Source organism: Barbus barbus, assembly GCF_936440315.1.
Source record: "Barbus barbus genome assembly, chromosome: 31".
NCBI lineage: Eukaryota > Metazoa > Chordata > Actinopteri > Cypriniformes > Cyprinidae > Barbus > Barbus barbus.
The window spans coordinates 7,565,748-7,593,005 of record NC_136759.1 but is presented as its reverse complement, the minus strand read 5'-3'; the positions used below and the strand labels follow the sequence as shown (position 1 = coordinate 7,593,005).

The 27,258-nt window shown below is 35.7% G+C and overlaps 3 protein-coding genes across 4 annotated transcripts; 1 reads left to right on the top strand and 2 right to left on the bottom strand.

Annotated features, from left to right (window-relative positions):
* Positions 1–1,757: 1,757 nt before the first annotated feature.
* Positions 1,758–18,838, top strand: LOC306851682 (von Willebrand factor D and EGF domain-containing protein-like). The gene is made up of 32 exons (XM_079388114.1): positions 1,758–2,035; positions 3,398–3,588; positions 3,693–3,924; positions 4,104–4,169; positions 5,005–5,237; positions 5,316–5,405; positions 5,485–5,614; positions 5,995–6,209; positions 7,335–7,408; positions 7,540–7,816; positions 7,899–8,095; positions 8,895–9,760; positions 10,436–10,572; positions 10,652–10,798; positions 10,890–10,994; positions 11,636–11,750; positions 12,395–12,645; positions 13,222–13,441; positions 13,575–13,712; positions 14,788–14,880; positions 14,987–15,130; positions 15,240–15,611; positions 16,019–16,114; positions 16,225–16,320; positions 16,419–16,514; positions 16,596–16,691; positions 17,147–17,242; positions 17,337–17,432; positions 17,560–17,655; positions 17,915–18,010; positions 18,185–18,282; positions 18,404–18,838. The coding sequence occupies exons 1-32, from the start codon at positions 1,957–1,959 to the stop codon at positions 18,410–18,412; spliced, it is 5,247 nt and encodes a 1,748-aa protein (XP_079244240.1). The 5' UTR covers positions 1,758–1,956; the 3' UTR covers positions 18,413–18,838.
* seraf (Schwann cell-specific EGF-like repeat autocrine factor) lies at positions 18,675–21,379 on the bottom strand. The gene is made up of 5 exons (XM_079388115.1): positions 21,106–21,379; positions 20,893–20,988; positions 20,631–20,735; positions 19,413–19,508; positions 18,675–19,228 (listed from the first exon to the last, which is right to left on the bottom strand). The coding sequence occupies exons 1-5, from the start codon at positions 21,332–21,334 to the stop codon at positions 19,116–19,118; spliced, it is 639 nt and encodes a 212-aa protein (XP_079244241.1). The 5' UTR covers positions 21,335–21,379; the 3' UTR covers positions 18,675–19,115.
* Positions 21,380–23,415: 2,036 nt separating this feature from the next.
* Positions 23,416–27,258, bottom strand: LOC306851687 (transmembrane protein 106B-like). 2 transcript variants are annotated; one of them, XM_079388120.1, is made up of 8 exons: positions 27,135–27,252; positions 26,403–26,591; positions 26,141–26,204; positions 25,893–26,052; positions 25,569–25,709; positions 24,906–24,955; positions 24,741–24,794; positions 23,416–24,506 (listed from the first exon to the last, which is right to left on the bottom strand). In XM_079388120.1, exons 2-8 carry the CDS (start codon positions 26,581–26,583, stop codon positions 24,386–24,388), a joined length of 771 nt encoding a protein of 256 aa, XP_079244246.1. In that variant the 5' UTR covers positions 26,584–26,591; positions 27,135–27,252; the 3' UTR covers positions 23,416–24,385. The 2 variants fall into 2 exon arrangements, with proteins under 2 accessions (XP_079244246.1, XP_079244247.1); XM_079388121.1 differs by having other exon boundaries at positions 23,868–24,506; positions 26,403–26,594; positions 27,135–27,258.

Here is a 27,258-nt window from a genome sequence, read left to right as displayed (position 1 = left end):
TCAAGTGACTAGATGGACTATTTAGACCTCTGCAATCTCAGAGGTTTATGTACTGTTTTAAAAAAGCCTCAGAAGACCACGTTAGCTATTAGCCTACTGATATTGCTGTTTTGTTCGACTTTCCATCTTCTTTCATTGTAAATGTACTTACTTAAATTTACGGTATTACCTTTGGAGCATGATCACTGTCATTATATGGGAACAAAAATGTTAATTTTATATTCCAGAATAAGAAAATAACTCCATACGGTTTTAAAACAACATGTAAGTACAAATTCTCATTTTTGGGTGAACTATTCCTTTAAATCATTTCCTTTCCCGTTTCCAACACTTTAGTTCTTTTTTATACATTTGCAGCATTTAGACTTTGTGTTATATTGTTTGCTAATCACACCTTTAGATCATGGAAAAGTCTTGCCACTGATGACTGTTTACCATCTGCTTTTCTCATTAGGTGTCACAGCTGTTTTACTGCATTAACCCCTTTTATCCATATCAAAGTAAAAACACTGGGAATATGTTGTGGTTTCATTCTGCCTAATGAGTATCATTCAGTAAAAATATACAGTTTGGAGGAAGAATTTAATGATTTCATACAGACTGTCAACACCATCCCGTGAATGTTATTCACATCTTATTTGAGAAGGAGTGGCACGCCCTTGAAAAAAATAGTTTAACAGATGGCCTCTGGTTATGCGATTCCTTCACAAAGTCTCGCAGGCATCACACAACAGATTGTGTTTAACTTTCTCAGAGAAGAACTTTGGCTGATTATCGTTATGTTGATATAAGCAGCCCAGCAATGGACAGTCAGTGAAGAATAATTCTTGTTAATGCTCAGTAAGGTCAGTGTTTAATTAGAAAGCTGTTGATCAACATAAGCAGAGCCATAACTTGTGGATTTTGGTAGCTTGCCATAATAGTTCAACTAACAGCAGCAGGTATTGCATGAACTTAAACTTTGAGGATTGCAATTAATTTACTATATTTAATAGGCTACTGTAGGTGCATGATGGATATTCTCTTGTCATTACACCATATATTGGTAAGAGATGAAACGTAGGTCTACACAGAAGAGAAAAACTAAAGTCACAGATATTTGCACTACATCTAAACTTTTCTAGTATATTGATTTTGTGGTGAAAATGTAATTTTGGACATTTTTATAGGCCTTAAATGCTCCTGCCTCCCTTGTCTTTCTACATCTAATTGCATATGTTGTAATTTACGTTTTTCATTGTAGGCTATTGTAAAGCTTGGTTGAAAATAAATACGTAGCCTATTTACCCTGCTAAAAAAAAAAACAATAGAAACCCATCACAGAAATTTCAATGGTTTCCATTAAAATACCATTATAAACCATTAGCTTTTTCCAGTAAAACCATGACAAAATTCCTTTTTGTAGTGTGTTTTGGGCATTTTTCCAATAGGATTTAACATCCCACCAATAGAATCCATCACATACCAGTAGACACCATTATAATTTCCATTAAAACCAATACAATTCCCATTATAACCATCAAATCCATTACATTTTCTATTGTGTTTTGGGCAGGGTTCTATTGTTTTATTCAGCAGGGTAAATAAATATAAAAAATATCACTCATTTAATCTCAAGCATAGCCTACTCTTCATTAGGCCTTGCCTACTTGTAAACTAGTAGCTATACTATTTTTTTGTTAAAGAAATTTATTCGTGCCAAAATTATTAAAATATGTAGAGCATGTGTGTAATATTAAGCGAAGACTGCAGAACGGGACAGTCAGCTCGAGATGCTCCAGCAGGAGGAGGTGTGTGTGGTCTGGACAGGAGCCCATGAAACACTCGCTGTTCGCCTCAAAGAGCGCTGAAGACGTATCAAATATTCTTTTTACCAGCTTTCATTATATTAATCTGGATTGTGTTACTGCTTTGGACACGCTCTTAGAGGGTTTCTAACGAGCTTTAGAGACGGAAATGCGTCTAAACATCAGTGTGGAGTATTTCATCGCTTTTATATTTATTGTTTTAAACAAAGCCGTCAGTTGTCAGAAAGGTAAGTCGATCGATAAACATTCTACCTTGACTAAGCTATGGTTTTTTGGGCAACAGTTTTGGTTGCTTTATTTCTGAGAGCAATGAGAGTAATTTATTCGAATTAGAAAATTATATTTATTATTAATAAATCATACATATAAATAATTACCTTATGATCACACTTAAAGGTGCCCTCAGTATTGTTTGCTAATTTAAAAAGTTTTAAATGAGTGGTAATTTTTGAGGAATATTAGTAAATTTATGTGCATTCACATGAGATGAAGACTTAAGACATTTAAAAAAAAATATATATATTTTTTTTATTTTACATGGAGCGGGTCGCCTCCTCGCCTTGTTGACACCACGTGACGTGCCATGTCATGCAATGCTTACTGTTTTCAGTGACTGCGTTTACCCAATTTTATTCACTCTGATGCATCTTACCAGATGTTTCCTGCTTAGTTTTAGGTTAGGCAGATACAGCAATATCTTCATAATTGGGTTCTGAGACTTTTTGGCTCCTCATGTAGAGACTGATAGCACTGGTAGCACAATGCATCCAAGTCGTACAGTAAATATAGCTAGAGAAAAAAAACTTGGCTCTTTCAGCAAGCACAGTGTAGTCTAGATCCATCTTGGATGTAGAAGCAGCATGTTGTCTTTGCCACTGAGCCTGGCTTGTCATTTGTGTAATCTCTTTCTATTGCCAAAAAGAGATTGGTGATGAACTAAGTATCTTATTGGGCTGCAGTGGTAGCCATCACTGGGCTGAGTCCATTAAGAGCTTGAATTACTCTCAAATTCATTGGTTCCTGCTAAGGAGATGTTTCTGTCATTCGTGTTTCAAGTGACATGAGACATTTGCTTTGAAACTGACACTAGTTCTGAGAAAGGAGTGTAGGGTTTGTTTTTTTATTTAATGACATTCATTTAATTTAAATTTTCTAAATAATAAATTTTTTGTGACAAAAAGTGTGCAAAACTTATTTTACCTCGATTACCATTAAGTAAGATTTAAAAAAAAAAAAAAAAAATCAAGAATTATCAAGACATGCTCCTTGAGCGCCAAATCCGCAAATTAGAATGATTTATGAAGGATCAAGAACAATTAAGCTGTTACATTATAAAATAGATAAAAAGCAGTTATTTTAAATTGTCATAATATTTTCCAATATTTACAGTATTTTAATCAAATAAATGGTGAGCCTAAGAGATTTCAAAAACATTAAAAAAAAATTAATTTTACAACCCTAGACTTTTGAGTTGTTGTCTAAATAAGTTTTTAAAGAAGATCAGATTTTTTTCATTCATTTTATTGTCTGAGTGCTCTGGTATTGGCATTTTTTATTTAGTGTGTTTTTGATTGTGTGTATTTTTGTAGTGGAAATCCCTGAATGCAGTCGTGGGGGTTATACTGTTCTTCAGAGCCCATACCGAAGCACCAGGTTCAGCTCCCAGCAGCTGCTCCAATCTGCTCTGCAGGAGCTCGTTTGTGATCATTCACTCTCTCCCGGATGGTATCAGTTCCAGATCTTTGATAAACCGGCCCGTATACCCACCAAATGTGTGGAGGTACAGTACATTGCATCTGCGTAATTGGTCCATCCTGCTGAACAATGTCTCCTTTATGTTACAACGTAATAACCCATGTTTCTATATGACGGTAACCCGTACAGGTGAATCACTGTGGAACACAAGCCCCAGTGTGGCTCTCTCTGGCCGAAGGAGAGACTCTCCCTCGCCCTCTAGAGGTGAAGCAGATGACAGCCTGCGCTACCTGGCAGTTCCTCGGAAGCGCTAGTAAAGACTGCTGTCTTTTTCGCCTGCCTGTCACCGTCCGCAATTGCGGCGACTTTTATGTGTACTTACTCCAACCAACGCAAGGATGCATGGGATATTGCGCTGAAGGCAAGTCAATGAACCTCAAAGATTGTCTGAAATTGTGAGATTCACTTTATTAGTATAATTATCCTTGGTTCTGTATCATGCATCCTAAAGGCCTAAAGGCATTTTTGAAAGTTTGGTAGTGTTTAAAAAGCAACAGAGAGTTCAGAAAGATACTTCATGAAGTTTTATTATATTCGCAGAGATGTCCGACTCCAGTCAAACCAGCTGTGACAGGAGACAAAGGAATAGTGATGGAACTTGCGGTGGTAATCAGTCCAGACCTGTCTACCAATATGCATCTTCAAAAATATATAATCTAAACAAACTAATTTAACACATTAATGTTGAATGACTCAGCAAATGATTTTCCAGTGGTTGCCATATCTATGCATTTTGAAATGCAGTAAAATGAACCCGACATATCTGAAAGGTTTAGAGTTCTCTTTTCAGACATGCATCAAAACAATTTAGAGTTGGCAATCGTATGGAATGTTTCTGCCCCCGTCTTCTCCTGCTAATGAATCTAGTTAATGTATTTTTGATGTTGTTTGTGTTTCCACTTGGAGTGTCACAAGTGATCCTTCTCCTGATCTTAGGCACCCCAGTAAATTCTCTCACCCACTTTTTTTAATCTAGTGGAACCCTTCAAAACAATTACTTTAGCTGTATCCCCTTCATCAGGCTTCATAAAAATGGAACTGGTCTTCACTGATGATTAAGAGTTTGGCCTGAAATCTAGGTCTTGGGACACTCGTTTATTATTTAAAAGCTGGAGCAGCACCAAACATTTTCTATTTCAGATAGAATGCCATTTAGCATTTTGGTCTGATGTGAACAGCTACAGACATACAGCAGTCTCTAAATCCAAAAAGACTCCATTAAACATTTCCAAAATCTGATACCCTCCTCTGTTTCACACAAAATGGCTTTAATGTGCTCCAGGTTCACTCTTTTGATTCGTAAATGTTAGCATAGTCTGAAGTTAACAGTTACAGATATGTCTCAAGGCAACTTTAGATGTAACCAAAATCAGTTATCCTCCTCTATTTCACACAGAATGGCTTTAATGTTCTCTAAATATATTTGTCATTTATTCCTCAGAACTACAGCCCCCTTCTTCTGCAGTACCTCTGATTGTTGCTGAGCTCTCCGGCAGCAGTGTGTTCCTGAAGTGTATGTTTGCTGACAGTAGTGGGAACAGCTCTCTGGGATATGTGGTTACATGGTGGCGACTCTCGCCTGAGGGGACCAGAGAAGAGCTCAGGAAAGACACTACAATAGAGACCTTTGCTTTCATTGAGCTGGATGGAATTAACCTGCGACTGGGAGACAGGGTACCCACTTTATATTCAGCATTCACATTTTTTCAAAATCATATTTATTAACCTTGACCTATGTATTTTGTGTCTCAGATCCATTGCAGTTGCACTAGTTTTTTTCTGGAGTCTCCCGATATACAAAGCCTTCCTGTGGAGAGTGAAGAGTTTTACACAGGGATCCAAGTATGTAGTTCTTGAGGATATGTTGCATAAAAGATATGTTTTCCACTAGACTTATCATATTTGTATGTATATTTTCCAGATGAAACCACAAGCTGTCTCTATTTCAGAAGATGGGAGAGAGTATGAACTGACAGTGGAGAGCACAATACCTTTACCATGTTCCTCACAGAGATGCACTTTTCCATTGCATCTTACCTCTAGTAATCAAGGTGGTGTCAAAAATAATATTATAAAGAAAATAAATTCTATTTTTAGATCATCAGAATCCTATCCTCATTAATGTATGTGCAAATATTGCAATATTTACAGTGTTTTTTCACAATAGTATTTGTTTTAATACTTTTTAATATGTTTTCATTTGAATTCAAAACAATTTCAGAATGTTTTTGTTTGCTTTAATACAATAATGAGAAAACATATCTTGGAATTTTGGGAAATTCACATTTTTACTCAAATAATGAAACATTTTTGTTCTAAATGTTAATTCTTTAAAATATGTGACAGAAATATCCCTCAGTGCTTTGAAAATCTGCAAATATTAAATACTCTTTTACATACTAAAATGTTACAGATTTGTTTCCAATGGCAGATGAGAAGGACCTGGGCGTTGATTTAGTCCTGTCCTCCTGTGAGGTGGAGTTGTCTCAAACCCCATGTCATAATGGAGTCTGCAGTCGGGCATCTGTGCACTACAGTGCAGTTACTGATATATGGAAGGATGGAGACAGAAGCACAGAAATACACATCAAACCCATAATCAGCACCAACTTCCTGTGGAACGGCTACACGCCTCAAAGTGTGCAGGTGGGCCAACTTAGATTATATATGCAATAGTTAAGCATATGGTTTTACCAATATACTGTATTGTAAGCCAGGGTTATTATGGTTACCTAAAACTAAAATCATAAAAAAGCATTTTTGTTACTTGCAATAAATGTTAACTAAAATAAAATATATATTTAAAAATATTTTCAAGATATTAATCTAAACTAAAACAAATAAACTAAATGATAGACCTATTAATACAAAACTAATCAAAATGACAAAATGACAAAAAATGGTAAAACCTTTAACTAAAATGAAAGTGCGTGCAGAAAATAAAAAATATATCATTATGTATAAAAAAATTTGCATTAAGTGCAACATGTAGATGAAATTAAACTGTTTCTAAGTTATTTTTTAAATCTCATGATATTGTTTTACTTCAAAAAGTTTATAATATTTAAATATTTTATATTGAAATATTCATAATACATTGCATTTACTTCCTTTTAATTTTTTAAGATAGCCTGCTATTAATACTAGTTATATTGTTTAATTTTTTTCCCTGGTATCTGCTAATGCTGGGTACACACCACAAGATAATCGGGCTGATTTTGGGCCGATTTCTCCCCTTCCGACAATCCTAGGTAATGTCCTGATTATCCTGGTGGTTCTAAAGATTATCTTATCAGATTTTCCTGTGGTGTGAGGTGTGTTAAGAGTGACTGAATCTGCTCGGAAGAACATCGGAGGCACCCCGATCACGAATCAACATGTTGAATATTTACGATTCGCGATCGGGGTGCCTGATCAGAACCTGATGTGTGGGGGGAACCCCGAGGACACCATACACTAAAGTAGCAAATGGTTAAATCTAGGATTTTTTTCCCTCATGTTTGTGGTCTCTCACATTTTGAAGATCTTATAAGATTTTAAAAATCTTTTAGTGTGCACCCAGCATAATTATACTGCGTTTTTAAGGGGCCTGTTTTGCTCTTTTTGTGTTAACTGGCAACCCTTCACCTGGAGCTTTAATCAAGGAGAGCAGTAGTATGCATACTGAACATCAGCTAGACAGCTACTGTTAATACTGAGTATATATCTATATATATATATATATATACACACACATACACATATAAGATGTTCTTCTGTTCTTCTTCTCAGATTCTAGTAAAGGACGTTCCATCTGCTCATTGTTACACTTTTACGGACCCCCACATCATCACATTTGACGGCAGGTAATAGCTCTACAATCAAAATGTAGTCAAATAATAAAAATTTATATAATAAACCCATGTTTTGCTGTGGAATTACCAGTGAACACTCAGAATGCAGTGAGAATCACATAATATTGTTTGTTTGTTCATAGGAGGTATGATAATTACCAGATAGGCACCTTTGTGCTGTACAGGAGCACTGCTCGGCCGTTTGAGGTGCATGTTCGACAGTGGGAATGTGCCGGCATGACCGCCCATCCCACCTCGTGTGTTTGTGGCTTTGCGGCCAGGGATGGTGTTTATGTTGTTGCTTATGACATGTGTAACGGACTGGCAGGAGAGACAAAGCCACACCTCTCTGTGAAGAACGGAGACCTGCTAAAGAGTGGAATCCATGTCGCTGAGTCCTACCAAGGCCGCAAAGTCACTGTGAGTGATATTGTGTGTAGATTAGTATGCATTTGTGATTATCTAGTAAAGTCTGAATGTAAACATTTTTTTTTTTGTTCAGATTACCTTCTTGTCCGGGGCAATTGTGCGTGCGGATGTGGCTGGCTGGGGAATGAGCCTGACTGTAAGGGCCCCGGGCTCTGATCAAGGCCACACTGAAGGCCTGTGTGGAACTTTTGATGGAAAGCCAATGAATGACTACCACAAAGAGGGAGGACAGACTGTGGAGGAAAGCACTTCTTTTATCAACGCATGGAGGTGAGACTTGCAATGCTTAATTAGTTCAATAATTTAATACGTAGTGCTTGCGGTTAGTTTAAATTCATAACTGTAAGTATGAGTTATAGTTTTAGTGATGTTTGCCTTAGATTCTTTGTAGAGATGCACCAATATCAAAATTATGGTTGATAATGATAATTGGCAGACAACCAATAAACAGCTGATAAGCCGAAAAGTCTATATTATTTGGTATAATATATTTTTTAATAAATTTAAAAATAAAAATAATTTTAAAAGCTGCAAGTAAATTTAGCCCTCATAATATTATAATTATTAATATATTTGTATTTAACAGTGCTATTAGATTGTTAGTTTTTATTTATTTAGTTATTTTAAGTCTTTTATGCTCAGCAAGGCTGCATTTATTTGATCAGAAATACAGTAACAATTGTAATATTATGAAATATTATTAACTTTCAAGATAACTGTTTTCTATTTTGATATATTTTAAAATGTAATTTATTCATACGATGACAAAGCTGCATATTCAGCTTTATTGTCACATGATCCTTTAGAAATCATTCTAATATGCTAATTTGGTACTCAAGAAACATTTCTTATTAATTTCTTTCATCTTTTGTAACATTATGAATGTCTTAACTTTAACATTTGATCAATTTGATGCATCCTTGCTGAATTGATTTCTTTTAGAAAATATGACTGACCCCATGCATTTTACCAGTAGTGTATATCCAGTATCTATTGATAAATAAAAAAATGGTGTTGATTTATTGTGCATCCCTCCTTAATATGGATTATTATGCTTCCTAAACACCAGGTTGGCACCCAGTAACAGCTTGTTTGACAAGATCCCCATCTATGAAAGCAACTCCAGTCTTCCTAAGTACTGCCAATGTCAAGAGAAACACCAGTCATCCAGCGAAGCATCGCCTCAGTCCACTGTTTCCTCTAAGTGTTCTTCTTCTACCCATGTCCAATCTCCCTCCATCATCCCTACACTCGACGTAACAGCTGAGTACATGAAGTCTGCACAACTTCGTAGGGAGACATCCATCCCTCCCCGCAGACCAACGCAACACCGTCCAGCACAGAGAAGCAGAACAAACAGTCAGAGATCCCAAATTCAGAGACGTGTTATGAACCCCCAAAGATCCCAGACTCAAAGACGTGTTATAAACCAACAGAGATTCCAAACTCAGAGGCATGTCCCAAGCCGAAGCGCCAGATCTTCTCCAAAACAATCAGACCTTGAGGAGTCCACGTATAATTTCCCAGAGGACCATTCTTCATCGAATTCACCCGAACCACTGGTACCATCCTGGCCTACTGAGTCAGGCCTGACAGAATCTGTGGCTCGGCGGCTCTGCGAGGGTACCCTGAGGAACTCCACAGTGGGGTTGGTTTGTGGGCGTCTCCTGGGTGAGATTTTGGAGCAAGCATTGGAAATGTGTGTATTAGACCAACAACTGAAGGATGATCAGACCTGGATAGGAGCCACTGTGCCCCTCCTGGAGAATGAGTGTGAGAGGAAGGTGGTAGAGGATGTTGGCAGGAGGAGGGAAAACCAGGACATTCTGGCCTCCCTAAGGTGCCCGAGCTTGTGTAGCGGGAATGGTCAGTGCACAGAGTGGGGCTGCTCATGCTTCCCTGGATTTGGCTCTTATGATTGTAGCCAGGTGTCTGGTGAGTCTGTCTGTATATGTGTAGTTGATATAATTGAAATTGTGGCGTGCTATACTCCATATAAATGTAATTTATACAACATTTTTCTTATATAATTATTATGCATGCAGCTTGCATACGAGCTCATATTAATTGAGAGGTGGCTTTTTTATTTTAAGTTTTAGTAAGTTTATGTGCTTGTCTTTTTTTCATTATTTTGTTTATTAATTTTTTTTTATGTTCCATTTAGCTTTAACTTATGTTTAATTTTAGTAATTCTTTAGTGATTAAGTACCTTCATTACTTCAAATTTAATTATTTTATTTTGATTGGTTGCCAAGACAGAATGTCTAACTTTGTTTAGATATTTGATTTTTTTTTTTAAAGTTTTATTTTACTTCACCTTTATTTAAAATTATTTTTAATAAGTTGCAGTTTTAAAAAAAATTTTTTTTAAAGTTAATGGATATGTTGTGCATCAGTTCCTCAATCTAACAAGTAAAACTAATCTGGAGGAGAACAAAAATGAAATAAATAAATATAATAAAAATTGTTAATTCTGCATGGCCTTGAATTGGATTTTACAAATTAATTTTGCATATGAGTATGGGGAAATTGAAGTTGATGCAGATTATTTTGACCTGCATTTCATTCGTTTTTAGCCTGTTTTTCAGTTAATCTGTTTTCCTGATGCAGATGAGACTCCAGAGATCACAGAATTGGAGAATGGAGGACTGTGTGATGTCCATTATGGCGTCTGTTCCTCTGTTAGGGTTCTTGGTCAAGGCTTTAAAAAGTCCTACAAGCTCAAGTGTGAAATTGTGAAGGAAAAGGTAACAAACCACACAACCATCGAATTTGGCATAAATATAAATATTCTTAGCTTGAATATATATTGTTCTGTCTGCATAGATAGTAGAAGGTGAATGGTCTTTGGATGATGCTCAATTGGTGCCCGCCTCCTTCCAGAGTTCTTCCTCATTAGACTGCCAGCTCCCTGTGGATGACCCACAATCCTCCACCACTGCTCACCAACCAGTCTTACGCTGGCAAATCAAAGTAATTAAGCTCCAGACTATTATGTAAAACTAACATGTATTCAGTATAACTTATAAACAGGTTGAAAATTACCTGTGAATTCATTTTCTAGGTGTCTAATGATGGACACAGCTTCAGCAATGCAAAGATACTGACTCTTTTTGATGGCACATGCCAGATTTGTACGGTCAGCACCTCGGTTATCTGCTCATTAAAGGTCTGTGCTATCCATTCTCATTCACTTCTGTTTTGGTCTTGGATGCAGCACTCTTGATACAAAGCTGATCCCAGTCCCATTAATCACAAATCACTACAAAATTAAAAAATATCTCATTAATAAAGTCCATATTAGAGATTTAGATGTCCAGAACAAGATCAGTGTGTTGATAAGACATTGACAGAGACTGTATCTGCTGCGTTTCTCCTGTAGCTACCATTAAACTACATTTCTCAATAGGAAAAAAAAAAGTCTTCACCATGATCTGTTTGTAATTTGGTTAAATGGTGTTTCTTCACATTTTAATGATACGGTGACAAATTCAGTGCACATTTTTTAAGTGTTCACATGCACTGTTCATCATTTATGTGTACACACAGTCTCTTAAATACAGGAAACAATTTAGCATTTAGCCTTGTAATTATGTACAGCAAAATAATTTCAGGTCAAGATCAGCCAAACAAAGCTAGCGTTGTTCACTTTTCTAAACCTGGGGCTCTCTCACACGCTATGGTTAAATCCAGGAAGAAATTTAGCGATGAGCATGCAGTTGGTTTAAGCAACCACAAAAAATCGAATGATATTGATATTTGTTGCACATAGTTTTCAAGTTTAATAGTTTTCCCTAAATATCTCCTCAGAACAGAACATGTAATATTGATGGTCTTTGTTATGGAGAGGGGGATCACAGCCCGAGCAGCCCGTGTCTGACATGCAGACCGGATCTTTCCACATACAGCTGGTCCATTGCTGAGAGTATGTTCAGTCCCATTTCAAATTAATGTTTTGAACACTGTTCATAAAATCTATAAAGCTACATTGTAGTTTTAGAGCAATTATGTATGTTTTTCCAAAAGCTGGAGAATTTACATATTCTGCTATTGAAAAGCCTTCCTCCACTCTTAAAAATAAAGGTGCTTAAAAGGTTCTTCACTGCGATGCCATAAAAGAACCATTTTTGGTTCCACAAAGAACCATTCAGTCAAAGGTTCTTTAAAGAACCATCTCTTTCTTACCTTTTTATAATCTGAAGAACCTTCTTTCGCCACAAAGAACCTTTTGCGAAACAAAGGTTCTTCAGATGTTAAAGGATCTTTATGGAACCATTTACACAAAAAAGTTTCTTCTATGGCATCGTTGAAGCACCTTTAATTTTAAGAGTGTTGTTGAGTCTTGTTAAGTCATATTTTTCCATAAAGACATGTGCTTGCATAGTATTTGGTCCTGTTTGATTTTTTTTTAAGCTGTTCAAGCAATTTTATAGGTTAATGTTATTTTCACTCTTCTATAAATTATGAAAAAATAGTTCATGTATTTTCCAGTGTACATTAATCTGACTGATGTTCTATGGTTAAAGTCATGCCATAGTCCATGTTCTGATGTTCTGTGTTCGATCGTAGAAAACGAGCCACCTGTGTTTCACACTGAACAGTCCAGTCTGAAGACATTCTATGGAGAGGATTTCGTCTATCAGTTCTCAGCCACTGATCCAGAGGGCTCTGCGGTTCTCTTCACACTCAAGTCAGGACCCAGAGATGTTGTTCTCTCTCCAGCTGGCCTGCTCATCTGGAAAGCTCTGTCCACCTCACCGGTGACCTTTGAACTGGCTGTAACTGATGACTGTAATGCCGAGACACGTGCAGCGGTGAAGGTGAGATCTAGAGGCCATCTGGTAAGATGTTGCTTCTACACAAATATGCACCTGAAGTCTTAAAGTTCATTCTGAATACTATAGATTGCTGGAAATACAGTTTTGTGTCTCCGTTGTTGTCCACAAGGGGGTGCCAAATGAAATAATTGGAATAATTATATATTTAATAGGTACATATATAAGCCACTTGGCATATATCTACATTTTTTTTATTAAGCAAGGATGCATTAAATTGATCAAAATTGACAGTAAAGACATTTTAATGTCACAGCAGTTTTCTGTTTCAAATAAATGGTGTTCTATTTTCTAATATTTCACAAAAATATTAAGCAGCACAACTGTTTTTAAATTACAAAAGTTATTTTCGATTGTAATAATAATTTCATAATATTATTGTTTGTACTGTTTGTTTGTTTTTAAATCATAACTGCAATAAATAAATACAGCCTCTGTGAGTATAGACTTTCAAAAAATTCAAAAACATTTAAAAAAAATTGTATCAACTCCAAACTTTTGAATTGAGAGTATGTGTATATTTGGTACGGTATGTATATGGTTTCATATTATGTTTCCCAGGTGTCAGTTCACCCATGTGACTGTGAGAATGGAGCTTCCTGTGTGACCAACATTAACTTCCCCCCGGGGACTGGTGAATACCTGTGTGTTTGCCCTGCTGGTCTGGGGGGGGTCAGGTGTGAAGTCGATGTGGATGACTGCAGGTCAAACCCGTGCTTCTCTGGAATGTGTGTGGATGGACTGAACTCCTTTACCTGCCACTGTCCAGAGGGCTTCACAGGTCACTTATAGCCATATGATCATCTAAAAAATATTGTAAAAACTATTTACTCATTTAAAAGTGGATCTATTATGATATCGGTGTAGTTGTTATTTGTACACATCTGAGAGCCTACTGCTGGTGTGTTTTACAGGCGTAATCTGCGATGAGGACATTGATGAATGCTTATCAGCTCCATGTTACCCAGGTGTTTCTTGCAGAAACACGATGGGCTCATTCTTATGTGGACCCTGTCCTGACCACCTCACTGGAGATGGGACGACCTGCAGCCGTACGTTTATATCTTATACTTTTAGTCCATTGAAAAAGCTCCTTAAGAGGCAGAGAATATTTTTCCATTATGAGGCAATATTCCAAAAACATTCTTTGTAGTAGCATGCAGAGTAACATGCATGTCAGTTTTCACTTCATTTGACTTTAACCCTTTCGGAACCAGAATCAGAAAGAGCTTTATTACTGCGTATATTCGTACACACAAGGAATTTGTTTTGGTGACAGAAGAAGCTCCAGTGCACAGAGACAACAACAATAACACACATATAATAAAAATAAACATAAATAAATGTTTTTTTACATTTATTTGTCAAAATAAATAGACAAATGTGTACAGGTGTGCTATATATATATATATATATATATATATAGAATCTATTCTTGAGTTTTTCTCAAGTGACCCCCATTTTGTAAATGCTGGAAAGTAATGATAACTTTATATTGCCCTAAGACTAGTAATTTACACCTGCTTTAATATTATGTACAATAAATAATGTTTTGACTTGTAGAGTAATCTTGGGACTGTCTAGTAATATTCAGAAGGATTGATACTGTGGAAGCCCATTTCTGCCTCATAAGAAAAAAATTCATGCTTTGGTAAACCATAATTATGACACAAAAATATGCAATTATGAGATTATAAGTCATAATTATGAGCTAAAAAGTCAGAATTATTAATTATACAAAGTCACAATTATGAGGTAAAACAGCTAGTCAAAATTGACATTAAAACAATAAAGACGTCAAAAGTAAAGTTTATGACAAATAGAAATTATAAGGTTAAAAAGTCATAATTTTGATATAATAGTTGAAGTTGACAAAGTTATGACAAAAATTCAAAATAGATATAAAACTCATGATATTAAGTTGAAACGACAAATACAGTAATAATTATGTTAATTAGCTCATTATGACAAAACAGCTTTGACCAAAATGTCATAATTATGACACAAAAAGACAAAATGATGACAAATGCAGTCATAACTGGCAAAAATTGACATTTTACTTCATAGTTATGACTTTTCATCTTAATATGACTTTTTATTATTTATTTTATATATATATATATATAGAAAAAACAGCGGCTACAATTGATGAAGACAGTCATGGAATAACTTCAAAAAGTGAAGTTAACCTCAGCTCCTTCAAACCCAAGCGTCTTCCAGGTGGGAATAATAAATTACACATTTTTTTTACCTCTAAAATGCGTCAGTTGTTCACTTGCTAGTATGTGATGATTTTAAATACGTACATATACTTTACCATATGAAGGGCACAGCCCATGTGCCAGTCGGCCATGTTATCCTGGAGTCCAGTGCTTTGAGAGCACATACACATCTGCTGGTTACATATGTGGTGCGTGTCCTCCTGGGCTCAGCGGCAATGGACAAACATGCTCGTCAAGGACCGCAAACAGTCAGTTGCTTCTCTTTATACGAAAGTTATCATTATGAGTAACATTCTTACAGAGAAACCAGGATACATAGTCTTCAGGCTCGACCCTCTAACCCTTAGTGTCTTGCAGGGCAGACACCATTAAGGGAGGGTGACAAGCTCTCTGATGTCACTTCCTCTTTGGTCACACCTTCATTCACTAGGAAGTCAGCTGAACATCTTATTGGAGCTGAAAGATCTCCTCCTAGGAACAAGTGGACCTCATCTATTGATAGAAAGACCACCACACACACCCTAGACCAGATCAACACGAATGCAAAAGCAAGCTCAAGTGGAGAGCAGCTGAATGAAGAAGAATTTAACCCTGAACACGCTGAAGATAACAGAACCTGTGCAGACTCCCCGTGTTTCTCTGGAGTACCTTGTGAAGACACTTCCTCTGGCTCCTTCAGTTGTGGAAACTGCCCACACGGCTATAAAGGAAATGGAATTGCATGCAAACGTGAGCTGTCTTATGATGCATAAAAACATTGTTCATTATTATAGTTGATGCTCATGAAAATATAAAAAAAATGTCTGGGTCATATAAAAAAATAATAATAATAATAATAATGTAATAAATAAAAAAAGGCAATAAAAATAAATACAATTAAATTCAATACTTTAAATCCAGCCTACCATGATGCATACAATATATTTTTATATTTTGAATGTATTTAATGCTTTATTTTATTAACAATTTTGGAATAATAAGGAAAATATTCATAACTTTGCATGAAAGTAATGTCAAAATGCATATTTTTGCTAAATATTGTAAATATTTTCTGTTGACTTTAACTCAACCTTAAAATATTATTAATAGAATGAATTTATAAAATTGATTTAAACATTGCCTGTGTGTGTGTGTAGCCCTGTGCCGTTACCCTTGTGGTCAGAATATGGAGTGCTCACAGCCCAACACTTGTACCTGTAAAGAGGGTTACACTGGATACAACTGCCACATCGGTCAGTTCATTTAGCTTGGCAGACATTTCAAGATTTGATTACTCATTTTAATTATGATTTGTTATTATGACTCATTTCAAAGTCACACCAGTTATGTCTTCTTCCATCAGCTGTGTGCCGACCGGACTGCAAGAACAAAGGGAAGTGTGTGAAGCCCAATGTGTGTGAATGTCCTGCAGGGTACAACGGCCCCACCTGTGAGGAAGGTAAACTCTCTCTGCATAACTATTTTCAGCTTTACATAATATGCATGTTTTGAGGGTTTCAGAGGATATTATATGAATTTACGCATCTTGTCTCTCAGCCAGCTGTGATCCGCCTTGTCAACACGGTGGCAGATGTTTGTCCAGAAATTACTGCACTTGCCCTTACGGCTATGTGGGACCAAGATGTGAAACTAGTGAGCAGACACTTCCAAATTTCTAAATACAAAGAATTTCATTCATAATGATTGTGTGCCATTGCCTTTGTGTTTTCTCAGTGGTGTGTAACAGACATTGTGAAAATGGCGGCGAGTGTGTGTCGCCTGATGTCTGCAAGTGTAAGCCCGGCTGGTATGGACCAACGTGTAACTCAGGTGCGCTTTTTCATTCTTAAATTTGATCACAAATATCTTCAAGAAAAATTCAACTTTTCTTCATTTTAAATCATGTTTATTAAAGTGATAGCCTACAAAAAATGAAAATTTGTCTTCATTTACTCACTTATGATGTTCCAAACCTGTATGGCTTTCTTTCTTCAGTGTAACATAAGGGAAAATATTTGAAAGAATGTTGGTAACCAAACAGTTTCGGTTTCTATTGACTTCCATTGTATGGACAAAGAATGCAATGGAAGTCAATGGGAACTGAAACTATATGGTTACCATCATTCTTCAAAATATCTTCCAATATGTTCCACCAAAGAAAGAAAGTCATACAGGTTTGGAACATCATAAGGGTGAGTAATTGAAGACAGAATTTTCATTTTTGTGTAATCTATTCCTTTACTAAACATGATTATAATAAATTCTTTGGTTGTTTTCATTCTCAGCCGATTGTAAGCCTTTGTGCTTAAACGGGGGGACTTGTGTCAAACCAAACATCTGTGCTTGTCCTAGTGGCTTCTATGGTTCACAGTGTCAGATAGGTACAACCTATTTTTATTTCATGTAAATAAGGCTGTACATTTAATGAATGGCCTTAATTATGTGATTATTATTTACTTGTGTCATTTTTTGTAGCTCTGTGTAGTCCACCATGTAAAAACAGAGGCCAGTGCATGAGAAACAACGTGTGCTCCTGTCCTGAAGGATACACTGGGAAGAGATGCCAGAAAAGTGAGTGTCACTGTCACAGAAGTCATTTTCTAAAGAATCAAATTTGTTTCTTTTCTGTTGCTGTGATTTGTTTCAGCATGCGTTCTATCAGATAATCTGTTTGGACATGTTTATGCAATGCTTTTAGGTGTGTGTGACCCCATGTGCATGAACAACGGAAAGTGTGTCGGTCCAAACACCTGTTCCTGTCCATCTGGGTGGCGAGGAGAGATCTGCAACATCCGTAAGAGCAAAATTAAAAGAAGCCTTTTAATGCTCACCAAGGCTGCATTTATTTGATCCAAAATACAGTAAAAATAGTAATATTGAAATAATGTTAATGTTTTTATCTACTACTACCACTGTTCAAAAGTTGACCCTAAACCTTTAAACTGTAGTATATGTTCTATATGTGCCAGTTTCTGTTGGTACACATTTTATGGTTTACTAAAGCTCTGTCTTTGCAGCATAACCTGTAGTGTTTTCTGTGTGTGTATATTTAGCGGCATGTTTACAGAAATGTAAGAATGGTGGAGAGTGTGTGGGTCCGAACACATGTCACTGTCCAGCTGGATGGGAGGGTCTGCAGTGCCAAACTCGTAAGTCCTGGTCAATCCTAAATGCTCTTAATGAATTCTCACATCTTGTCAGTGTATTAAAGTCACATTGATCAGATTTTTACTGTTAAGGTATAGTTTGATCTTTGGATTGAAGAATATTAGTTTAAATATAAATGTAATTTTAATGTTTATTTTATTTTATTTTCCTATCAGCAATCTGTAAACAAACGTGCCTCAATGGAGGGAGATGCGTGTTTCCAAATTTCTGCCACTGTCGTCAAGGTTACACTGGACCTTCCTGTGGTACTAAAGTAAGCATTTCTCAAAAGCATTGACATTATTCATTTCATCTTTAAAATTATCTTTGTATAAAGATTTTCGACTTCATTTATGGCCATGAAGATGAAGTGATTGTAAACTTTGTATTTACAGACTAGGTGATGAAGATCTGAATTTGAAGACAACTCTATCACCCTGTAAAAAATGAATGGTGTGTGTGAGTGAGTGAGTGAGTGAGTGTGTGTGTGTGTAAGTATTAGTGCCCTAAAAGTGAAGGATACTTTTATTGGACTTCTATTAGAAAATAACAGACTTTTATTAGATTACTACAGTATTTCAAGAGTGTATGTGGGTGTTTCTCTAAATCTCTTACACAGCTCTGGCAATGATTATTTTCATTTTTTTTTATTTGATTCATTTTTTTGTGTGTGTGATGTACTACAGTGTGCACATTTTATAATAATAATAATAAAATATGTTCCTGTTATATTATAAATTGCTTTTGAAGAAATAAAATGAAAAATTCAGTACATTTGAAGTCATAAAAATGGATCTTTGTGTCATTTCCCAATAAAAAAAGAAGTGGTCAAAAACAAAAATGGGTAACAATCACATTTCTGCTTTTTAAAAATCAAGTTTACACACACAGAATTTTACTTTTTACTTGTACGGTATGCTAAAGAAAATTCAACAGTTATCCTAAACACACTGTTTAATAATACAAAAGTCAAATTGTCATAAACGTACAACGTTAATGTAGAAAACACATAACACTCACATTTTCAGTTTGGGTTCAACAAACAATCATGTAACTTTAGCACCAATTTAAGGGACCGTGGAGGTCAGAGGTCAGACTTTTCTGACATCAGTAGAGCTTCTTCCTTTCTTCACACTGCGGGCCTGAGAACGGAGCTCGACAGCGACAGGTGTTAGGAGACACACACTTCCCCCCATTCAGACACGGCTTTTTACACACAGCTGCAGACAGAGAGAGAGGTATATGATAATTTCATATAATATAATTTCATTAATTACATTGATGAAATTTGAGTAAACTCTACACACGTACCATTTCAATAAAGTATTAATAGTAACCGCACAACAAAAATGTACTTCTAGACCATCTGAACAGTCTTGTTCATTAATCTGTGTGGTCACGCACCTGTGTGGCAGGCTCCACCTATCCATCCCTCTGGACAGCTGCAGATTCCAGGAGCCACACAGCTGCCCCCGTTCCTGCATCCCTGGGGACAGATCGCTACGGAAACAGAGACAACTGATCAACATCTGACCCAGATACCACACTAACATATGTATGAAAAATACCCGCAAAACACATTCATATGGGTTTATAAGTATATATAAAAAGTGCTTAGACAAGCCATTTAAATATTCTTTAATATCACTGCATCGTATTGACTACATTAGGTTACACAAGGCTACAAATATATCCATTTGCAGTGTAATTTTAGTATTTATATACTTTTATAACATTTATTAATATTTTCAATTAGCTTTTATTTTTATATTTAATATTTCTATTGAGCTTTCATTTATTGTTATTTTTGGTATTTATTTTCTTTAGCAATTTTAGTTTTTCGCTCACGTGTCACAGCCTGCGTTTTGATTTAATTCAACGAATGCAGATAATGTGATTTAATATGCATGAGTCAAAGAAGCAATCTAGTGACAAGACATGAGGGAAAAAGGTAGCCTAATGTTCAACAAATGTAAAAATGTTAAAGTTAATGCAGAAACATTTGACATTTTACTATATTAGGGAGTTTTTGAGTTCTTAAGTCTATTTAACAGAAACACTGAAAGACCAGTAATGTCAGAACCAATGTATATGTCACGGTGCACACAGCAGGGAGGAACAAGGAACACGCATACGAGGATGTAAACTCAAATAACATATTTACTAGACATCAGGCAGGGCAAGACAAGGCAGACACTGACAGGAACACCGGGGAGTAACGAGTAGACCAGACAAAATGGCACAACACAGACAGGACTATAAATACACAGGTAAATTAACAGACACGGCTGGATTCGAATAAACTACTAATGACATGAGACAAGGACAGGAAACAAACCAAATATGGGCACAAGAGGCAGGAACACATGACACACACACAACAGTTCTCTTACAGTATAATTATATCTTCTGTTTTTTTTAATGAAAATTTCAATGTTTTAGTTGCAGTTATTAAAGATATATATCATAAAAATATTTTATTGATATCACATTCTTCAAGTGTCATATTGTGAAGAGAGGCTGATGACATTTTTGAAGATTGTTCCTATTCCCCTGTCTCAGTGCAACAGCTGATATGATAGATTTGTGAAATGTAAATAACACAATATGGGATCAACATACCGTCTTGGCATCTGGAGCCAGTCCAGCTGGAGGGACAGATGCATTTTGCTTCTCCATTCAAAGCAATACACTCACCACCGTTCCAACAGCCACCATCACAAACCACTGACAAATACAAACAGCACATCCACATGAAGTTAAAAGCTGTGTTGCTAGACTCAAGAATGACTTTGCTCTTATTTTTGATCTTGTTTATTCATTTTTTTAGAGTTCAACTTGCAAACAGTTTCTATAAATATAAGGGAAATTAATTCTCAGTTACCTTTGTGACAGTATTTTCCTCCAAATCCTGAAGGGCATCTGCATTTTCCAGGTCGAAGGCATTCTCCACCGTTTTTACACTTTGGATAACAGTTTGCTGAAATCAGTGTGCAAATCATGTGAGTTTTGGCCAATTCAATATATTAAACAAATTTGACACACACACACACTTTCCACTCAAATCCATTGCAGAGCAAGGATCTTGAAACCTCACCATATTGGCAGGTTTCTCCCTCATATCCTCTTGAGCAGAAGCAGCTGTTGTTTCGAATGCAAATCCCAGCATGTTTGCAAGGTGGGTCACATGTCGCTTTGGGGTCAAAGACGAAAGGAAGAGCCACTCCACGGGGTCCGTCGGACCCTCCCAGACAGATCCCAGCCAGAGCAGCCAGTGCCACCAGAAAGAGCTGCATGGACGTACAGCAAAGCACTGCCATCTTCATATCCACACTCTTACAAGGATCCAGAAGGACTGAGAGTGCTTGTGAATGTATGTTTGGACAGCATACTGCACTGTAATCATCTACTGGACAGACACGGGACTGCAGGGAGCCACAGCTGGAAAAGTACTAACTGAGGAATGTGTGAGACAGGATTGAGAGACAGACAAGCTCAGAGTGTGTGTTTAGACGAGTGTGTGTGGTTGTCTGTGGTTTATGGCTGTCTTTTGTGAGAAACGTCAGAAACACATCAACAAGTGGTCCCAAAAGGTATTCTGACACCAATTACATTATTTCAAAGAAAGATGGTGTAATCATATTCTTCAACAGAAATAATTCACAAAACATATGGTTGATTTAATTATAAAATTACAATTTTATAGCATGACACGTATCAATAGTTATATCTAAAATATTGAATTACCATTCAAATGTTTAGTCATTTTTTAATGTCTTTGAAAGACGTCTCTTATGCTTAGCAAGGCTGCATTTATTTGATCAAACATACAGTAAAAGCAGTAATATTGTGAAATATTATTACAATTTAAAATGACCAGTTTCTATTTTAATACATTTTAAAATTTAATATATTTAATATTTTTTTCATGATAAATAGGTCTAAAGAACAGCATTTATTTGAAATCAGAATCTTTTGTAATTTGTCACTTTTGATCAATTTATTGCAACCTTGTTGAATAAAATTAACTACTTTCTTTCAAAAAATAATAGTGTTTATATAAAATAAGCAATGAAATGTTCCAAAATATTGGAGCAACTGTAGAAAATAGAGCAATAACAGCTAAAAGAAGAAAATAGAACATTAAATTGCTGTATAGCATAGCAATTAGTGACTATCTGCAGATTTTTTGAAGTCCAGCTGCGTTTTGTTTGTCTATGTTAAAATAATTCTCCTCTCATATATTTTATTCACTTTGCTGATCCTAGGAAATGGATTCTGCAGATGTCCTGAGAATTTCCCTCCTCCTCAATGAAAATTCAGCTACAAGTTTTCAGACCACAGCAAACGTATTTCCCTCTCGATTACACGTATGTGTGAACTGAAATTGAATTTTGGTACATTTTTGATCCTGGGTTATTTATTGGTTTTAGACGTCATTGTTAAATGCTTTGTTGGCAAGACTGACTCCAGCATATGATAAATGTCAAAGTACAGAATGTTCTGTAAGGGACAGGGCATATTGTAACTCTCTGTCTGAAACTGGTGGTTCATTCATGATAAATCGAGGCATGTAAAAACATCTCATGCTCTTTGTTTCAGAGGGCCATTAAAGTGGAACCAGAAGGAGCTGCTGTTCTGAACATGAAAGGAAGTGAGTAGGAACTTTAATGACATCAACAGATGTGCAGAATCGTTTTTCCTTCAGAAAAAAATGGAAACACTGCACATACACAAAGCACATTGAGAACACAAACGCATACAGGTACCATTTGTGCCTTAACATTTCAGCTTTTTAACTGCTTAACTTTAAAGATGCAATATTCACCCACCTAAGATCCATAACTTCTTCAGACTTCGGTGGTCCGCCATAGGGGGATGCGCTGCCCAACATTAGTAGTTAAATGTCTTTTTTAATAGCCCTTTTTTTATCACCCACCATAATTAAGTGGTTCCAGAAATAAAAGCTTTTTTATTTTAATTTACATTACTAACCCTATAGACATTATTTCAACCCAAATCTCCCGATGGTGTTTTACCTCACTGAAGTACCACAATGTGCCATCTTGTGGATTATTGCAGCACCCACACTTTTCTCTACAAAATTAACGTTTGTTAATGGGTTTTGTTTTAGTTTAACTAAAAGCATAAGAGACTTGACTATATTACTAATAAAAAGATGAACAATAATGTGCTATTTCAGGCAAACCCATAAAGTAATTAGATATTAAACCGACATTGCTTTTTATTTATTCAGTCCTTACTAATATAACTCACCATAACATGAACACTACTGTAATATCATAGAAATAAAAAAAATATCATTTTTAATAGAAAGTTGATCTTGGCAGTGTGCCAAAATGCCCACAAAATGTTTTGAGAACAAAATATATAGGGACACAAATTTCATCGAAGAAATGTAATTTATTGATAATTCATTTCCCTAAGATAACATTGAAATAAAACACCATTTAAAAAGGTTTTGGTGTAAAAGTGCCATTCCAACAAAACAAGACAAGCAAAAGGGTTAAAGTCAATGAGAAACATCTACGTTATCAATGATCAACACCAAAAAGAAGAAAAATTATGGTTGAATTTGACTAAAATGTAAGAGAAGAAATGCTTTAAGAACAATTAACGGAAGTCCATTTTTATAAAGCAAAATAGTAACCTTCTTTTTCATTCCCTTTTTTCTTAATTAATATGGTATTCCCGCTGAGGTAAATTTATTTATTTTAATATATTTTATTATGACACCTGATTCATGTTAAACTTTGTATTGGCCTCAGAACGGCCCACTTCATTTTTATTTTCAAAATTGGTTTAGAATATATATATATATTATTATTATTTTTTTTTGCAGTCTTAAACTCTTTGCTTCATTCGCGTCTGGTGTGAACGCACCATTAGAGGTTTGAAAAATCCAAAATATGGATTACTACAATATTCCCATTAACTCATGAACTTCTGAAAGCTGGCATGTTGATATAAGTTAACACCATACTCAAAAAAAAAAAACCAACTAAAGAGTACCTGATTAGTAAATACCAATAAAATGAGCATGATCTAAAGGAAATTGCAAAGTGGTCAAAGTGGTTTGAGTGTTTGCAGCTCTATGTAAAATATTCAGCTGCTGTCATCCCTTCTCCCAAAATATATTAAAGTGCTTCTGTCTATCCAAGCAAAACCTTCAGTGCTGTGCTAAAGAATCGATAATGGTGTAGAAAGACATCAGCGCTCTGGCTGAAACTTGCTGATCAGTCCTGTGGTGTTTTCCCTTCAGTACAGACTTCATCTTATTCATCTTGTAACACTCAGAACAGGTTTTTGTTTCACCACATGGGAACGTGAGGGACTGTGGTTCATACGGAGGCACATCACTGTATCACACTCATGTGTCTGTGTGAAGACGTGGTGTTTGATCCGCAGTCCACGTACAGGTACTTCTCCAGAGACACCTGCTCAGCGTGGCCAAAGTACATGACAGTTACAGTCATCCTGGAGAGAAGAGAACAAAATAGCAATCAAATATGATATTAATTTGTCACATACTATTTTGGTTAATCATTACTTTATCTAATAAAGATCTACCATTCTTTTCAACTGAAAAACGCTCAATACAATAACAAAAAATCAATACAGTAACATTTCTCTTAATAAAAAAACATTTACATAAACTCTTTGAACAAGGATTCTTAAAATGAGTCAGATTTTCCATTAAAGAATACTTACTGCATCATGACAACAATGTTATGCACTTTAATTGATGGCATGGTACAGTAGTCACTGTAAAAACAGAGCCAGGCAATCATCACACACATTCGAAAACACTATCAGTAAGATAAACTCTTTATGAAGGTTTTATTATAATGTAAGGCCCAACTGACAAATACTCACAATATGTAGTTCATCTCGTTTGCTATGATGGTGGGAACAGTGAAATCAACCTAAAAATAAAACATTGACATTGTTATCTAAGTAATTACATATACTGAGAAGACCTCAGATTACAAAGTCATGTGACTAAATCATACAGCCTTTATTAACACTTATTTATTTCTGTTATCTGAAAGTGTGGCTTTAACCGAATACATATTCACCATGAATACAAATTTAGGCTTGAAACAGTAAGGAATTTTATTAAAATTATGAATCAGCTTATGTATTAGTACAGTTGTATTATACACTTTTACCATATATTTTTATGTTTTTAGAGCAGCATACTTTTGCAAACATTACTTTTAATGCAAAAATTACTTTTAATGTTTTAATAATATTCAATTATTAATTATACAATTACTACAAAGTTAACATTGAGCAGACAATATACACAAAATTTGTTTTGGGTTTATAATGAAACATAAAAACTATAAACGCCAAATATTAAATTGAAAACATGTATATAAATTACTGTATAAATTATATTAAAAAAAAAAAAATTATACATAATATGGAAAATTATTTCTAAATCATTATAAAATATTATTTGATTTATTTATATATTTATAAATATAAAATTATTCTTAATTATGACATTTATTTGAATAAATTAACACGTACCTGACGCATATCCAGAGGGGTGATACTGGTGACATTACTGACGATAGACTTTCCAATCACAGTCTTGTAGAACTGCACCTGCGCTGTGATGTTGGCCACACGTACTGGGTAGTAATTATTGTTGGTGATGTTCAGGGTATTCTGAGAAAGTCAAAAATACTCATTTAATACAGTTAAATAAAAAAACATGGCAACAAAAATAACAAAAAAACCTGACTTTGCCAATAGTCCCATCTGATCAAAGAATAGAATCACAAATCAAACAGGTAATTATTAGTTAACAAGTCTGAAATACTAATTAAAAGGGTTTGCTGTAGATATTACCGTGATATTTATATATATTATCCGCTGGTCTCGATTGTATGTGACAAAGGCTGACTTCACCCCAACATAAGAGACGTCAATAGTCCGAGGGAACAGGAAGAACACAGCCAAACCAGAAAGTAGCAGACACAGAACAACTGATAGAGACACGTACAATGTCCTGTAATAGTGCAAGAATATACAGTCAGTCATAAAATATATAGTATACATCCAATGCTGGTGTGAATCGGATATTGAAATGAACTTACGTTCGTCTTGGCTTCAGCCTCTGGTCACTGTAAGGTATCAAAGCAACTAGCTGGTTTTCTTGGTCTGTGAGAAAGTCCAAGATAGAAAGCAGACATAATTAAACTTTTCCAAGTCCAAATAATGATCTATTCAAACAACGTATTTATGCCACTAAGTTAAAAAAAAATATTAATATTAAATATTTATTTGCAGCTATGTTCATATTAGATTGAGTGGTATAAATGAATGGGTGGGTAAATGGATAGATGGAGCTGTTCTCACCTCTAGGTATCCTTCCCGTCCCTTGACAAGTAGGACAGGTGATGCTGTCTCTGCCTGTGAATTCAACATATGGAAACTGTGACACATCATGTTTATTGTCCTCCGTGTGAGACTCTGTGTTTTCAGTCAGGTTCTCCAGGTCCTCTGTTTGCTTTGGCAAAGAAAACAGAGACTTCCCCATGGTTGGGCCTGCTTTCACAGAAAGAAATCATGGGTGAAATTTAGTGCATTACAGTGCAAGATCATACATATCTAGATCTTTATGCTGTGGTGAACTTGAGCAAATATCTTCCAAATGGCTGCAGTATGAAACTGCAGGCTGTTTTATAATGTCATTCTGTCTATAAAAATATAAATGATGTTAGTATCTCATTATGTAGGCCTAATCAACAGCTAGACAATATATTTTAAGTATCCTTCAACCTGCTTAATGTTTGATGCGTATGCAAATGATAACAGCTGATATGAGAACACAGTGTACGGCCGACGATCTCGTGTTCTTCATAGGTCGCACTATTGATATCGTATAGCAATGCAAAATTAAAATACACTTACTTGACTTCATATGAACTCATTTAGATCGATGCATTTAAAGAGTGTTATTAACATGCACGGTACGAACGTGGATGGTGATGTAAGAGCAAATGGGCCTAAAACAGGTCAAGCGTGACTCTTAATTTAAGGTTCGATATGAAAATATAGTGGGTAGGAGAGGAATTAATGTAGTTTTACCTTCTTTTGAAGAGTCCTGCCTTCTGTCTGTATAAAATTGCAGTCGCTACAGCGTCGTTACTCTGCTCCAACACGGCTGTTTTGGTCCCCAACCCGTGTTTTAAGAAGCCCCGCCTCTGGCATT

Bases quoted from the DNA above. Each gene is read 5' to 3' on its own strand.
- seraf (XM_079388115.1), bottom strand. From the start codon at position 21,334: ATGAAGATGGCAGTGCTTTGCTGTACGTCCATGCAGCTCTTTCTGGTG. The intron at 20,989-21,105 runs GTGAGGTTTCAA...CACTGATTTCAG, and splicing joins GGGAGAAACCTGCCAATATG to CAAACTGTTATCCAAAGTGT. The intron at 19,509-20,630 runs GTATGTTGATCC...CTGTTTCCGTAG, and splicing joins TGGCTCCAGATGCCAAGACG to CGATCTGTCCCCAGGGATGC.
- LOC306851687 (XM_079388121.1), bottom strand. From the start codon at position 26,583: ATGGGGAAGTCTCTGTTTTCTTTGCCAAAGCAAACAGAGGACCTGGAG. The intron at 26,053-26,140 runs GTAAGTTCATTT...GCACTATTACAG, and splicing joins AGGCTGAAGCCAAGACGAAC to GACATTGTACGTGTCTCTAT. The intron at 24,795-24,905 runs GTGAGTATTTGT...CTGTTTTTACAG, and splicing joins AACGAGATGAACTACATATT to TGACTACTGTACCATGCCAT.
- LOC306851682 (XM_079388114.1), top strand. From the start codon at position 1,957: ATGCGTCTAAACATCAGTGTGGAGTATTTCATCGCTTTTATATTTATT. The intron at 5,615-5,994 runs GTGGTGTCAAAA...TTCCAATGGCAG, and splicing joins TCTTACCTCTAGTAATCAAG to ATGAGAAGGACCTGGGCGTT. The intron at 8,096-8,894 runs GTGAGACTTGCA...CCTAAACACCAG, and splicing joins TCTTTTATCAACGCATGGAG to GTTGGCACCCAGTAACAGCT.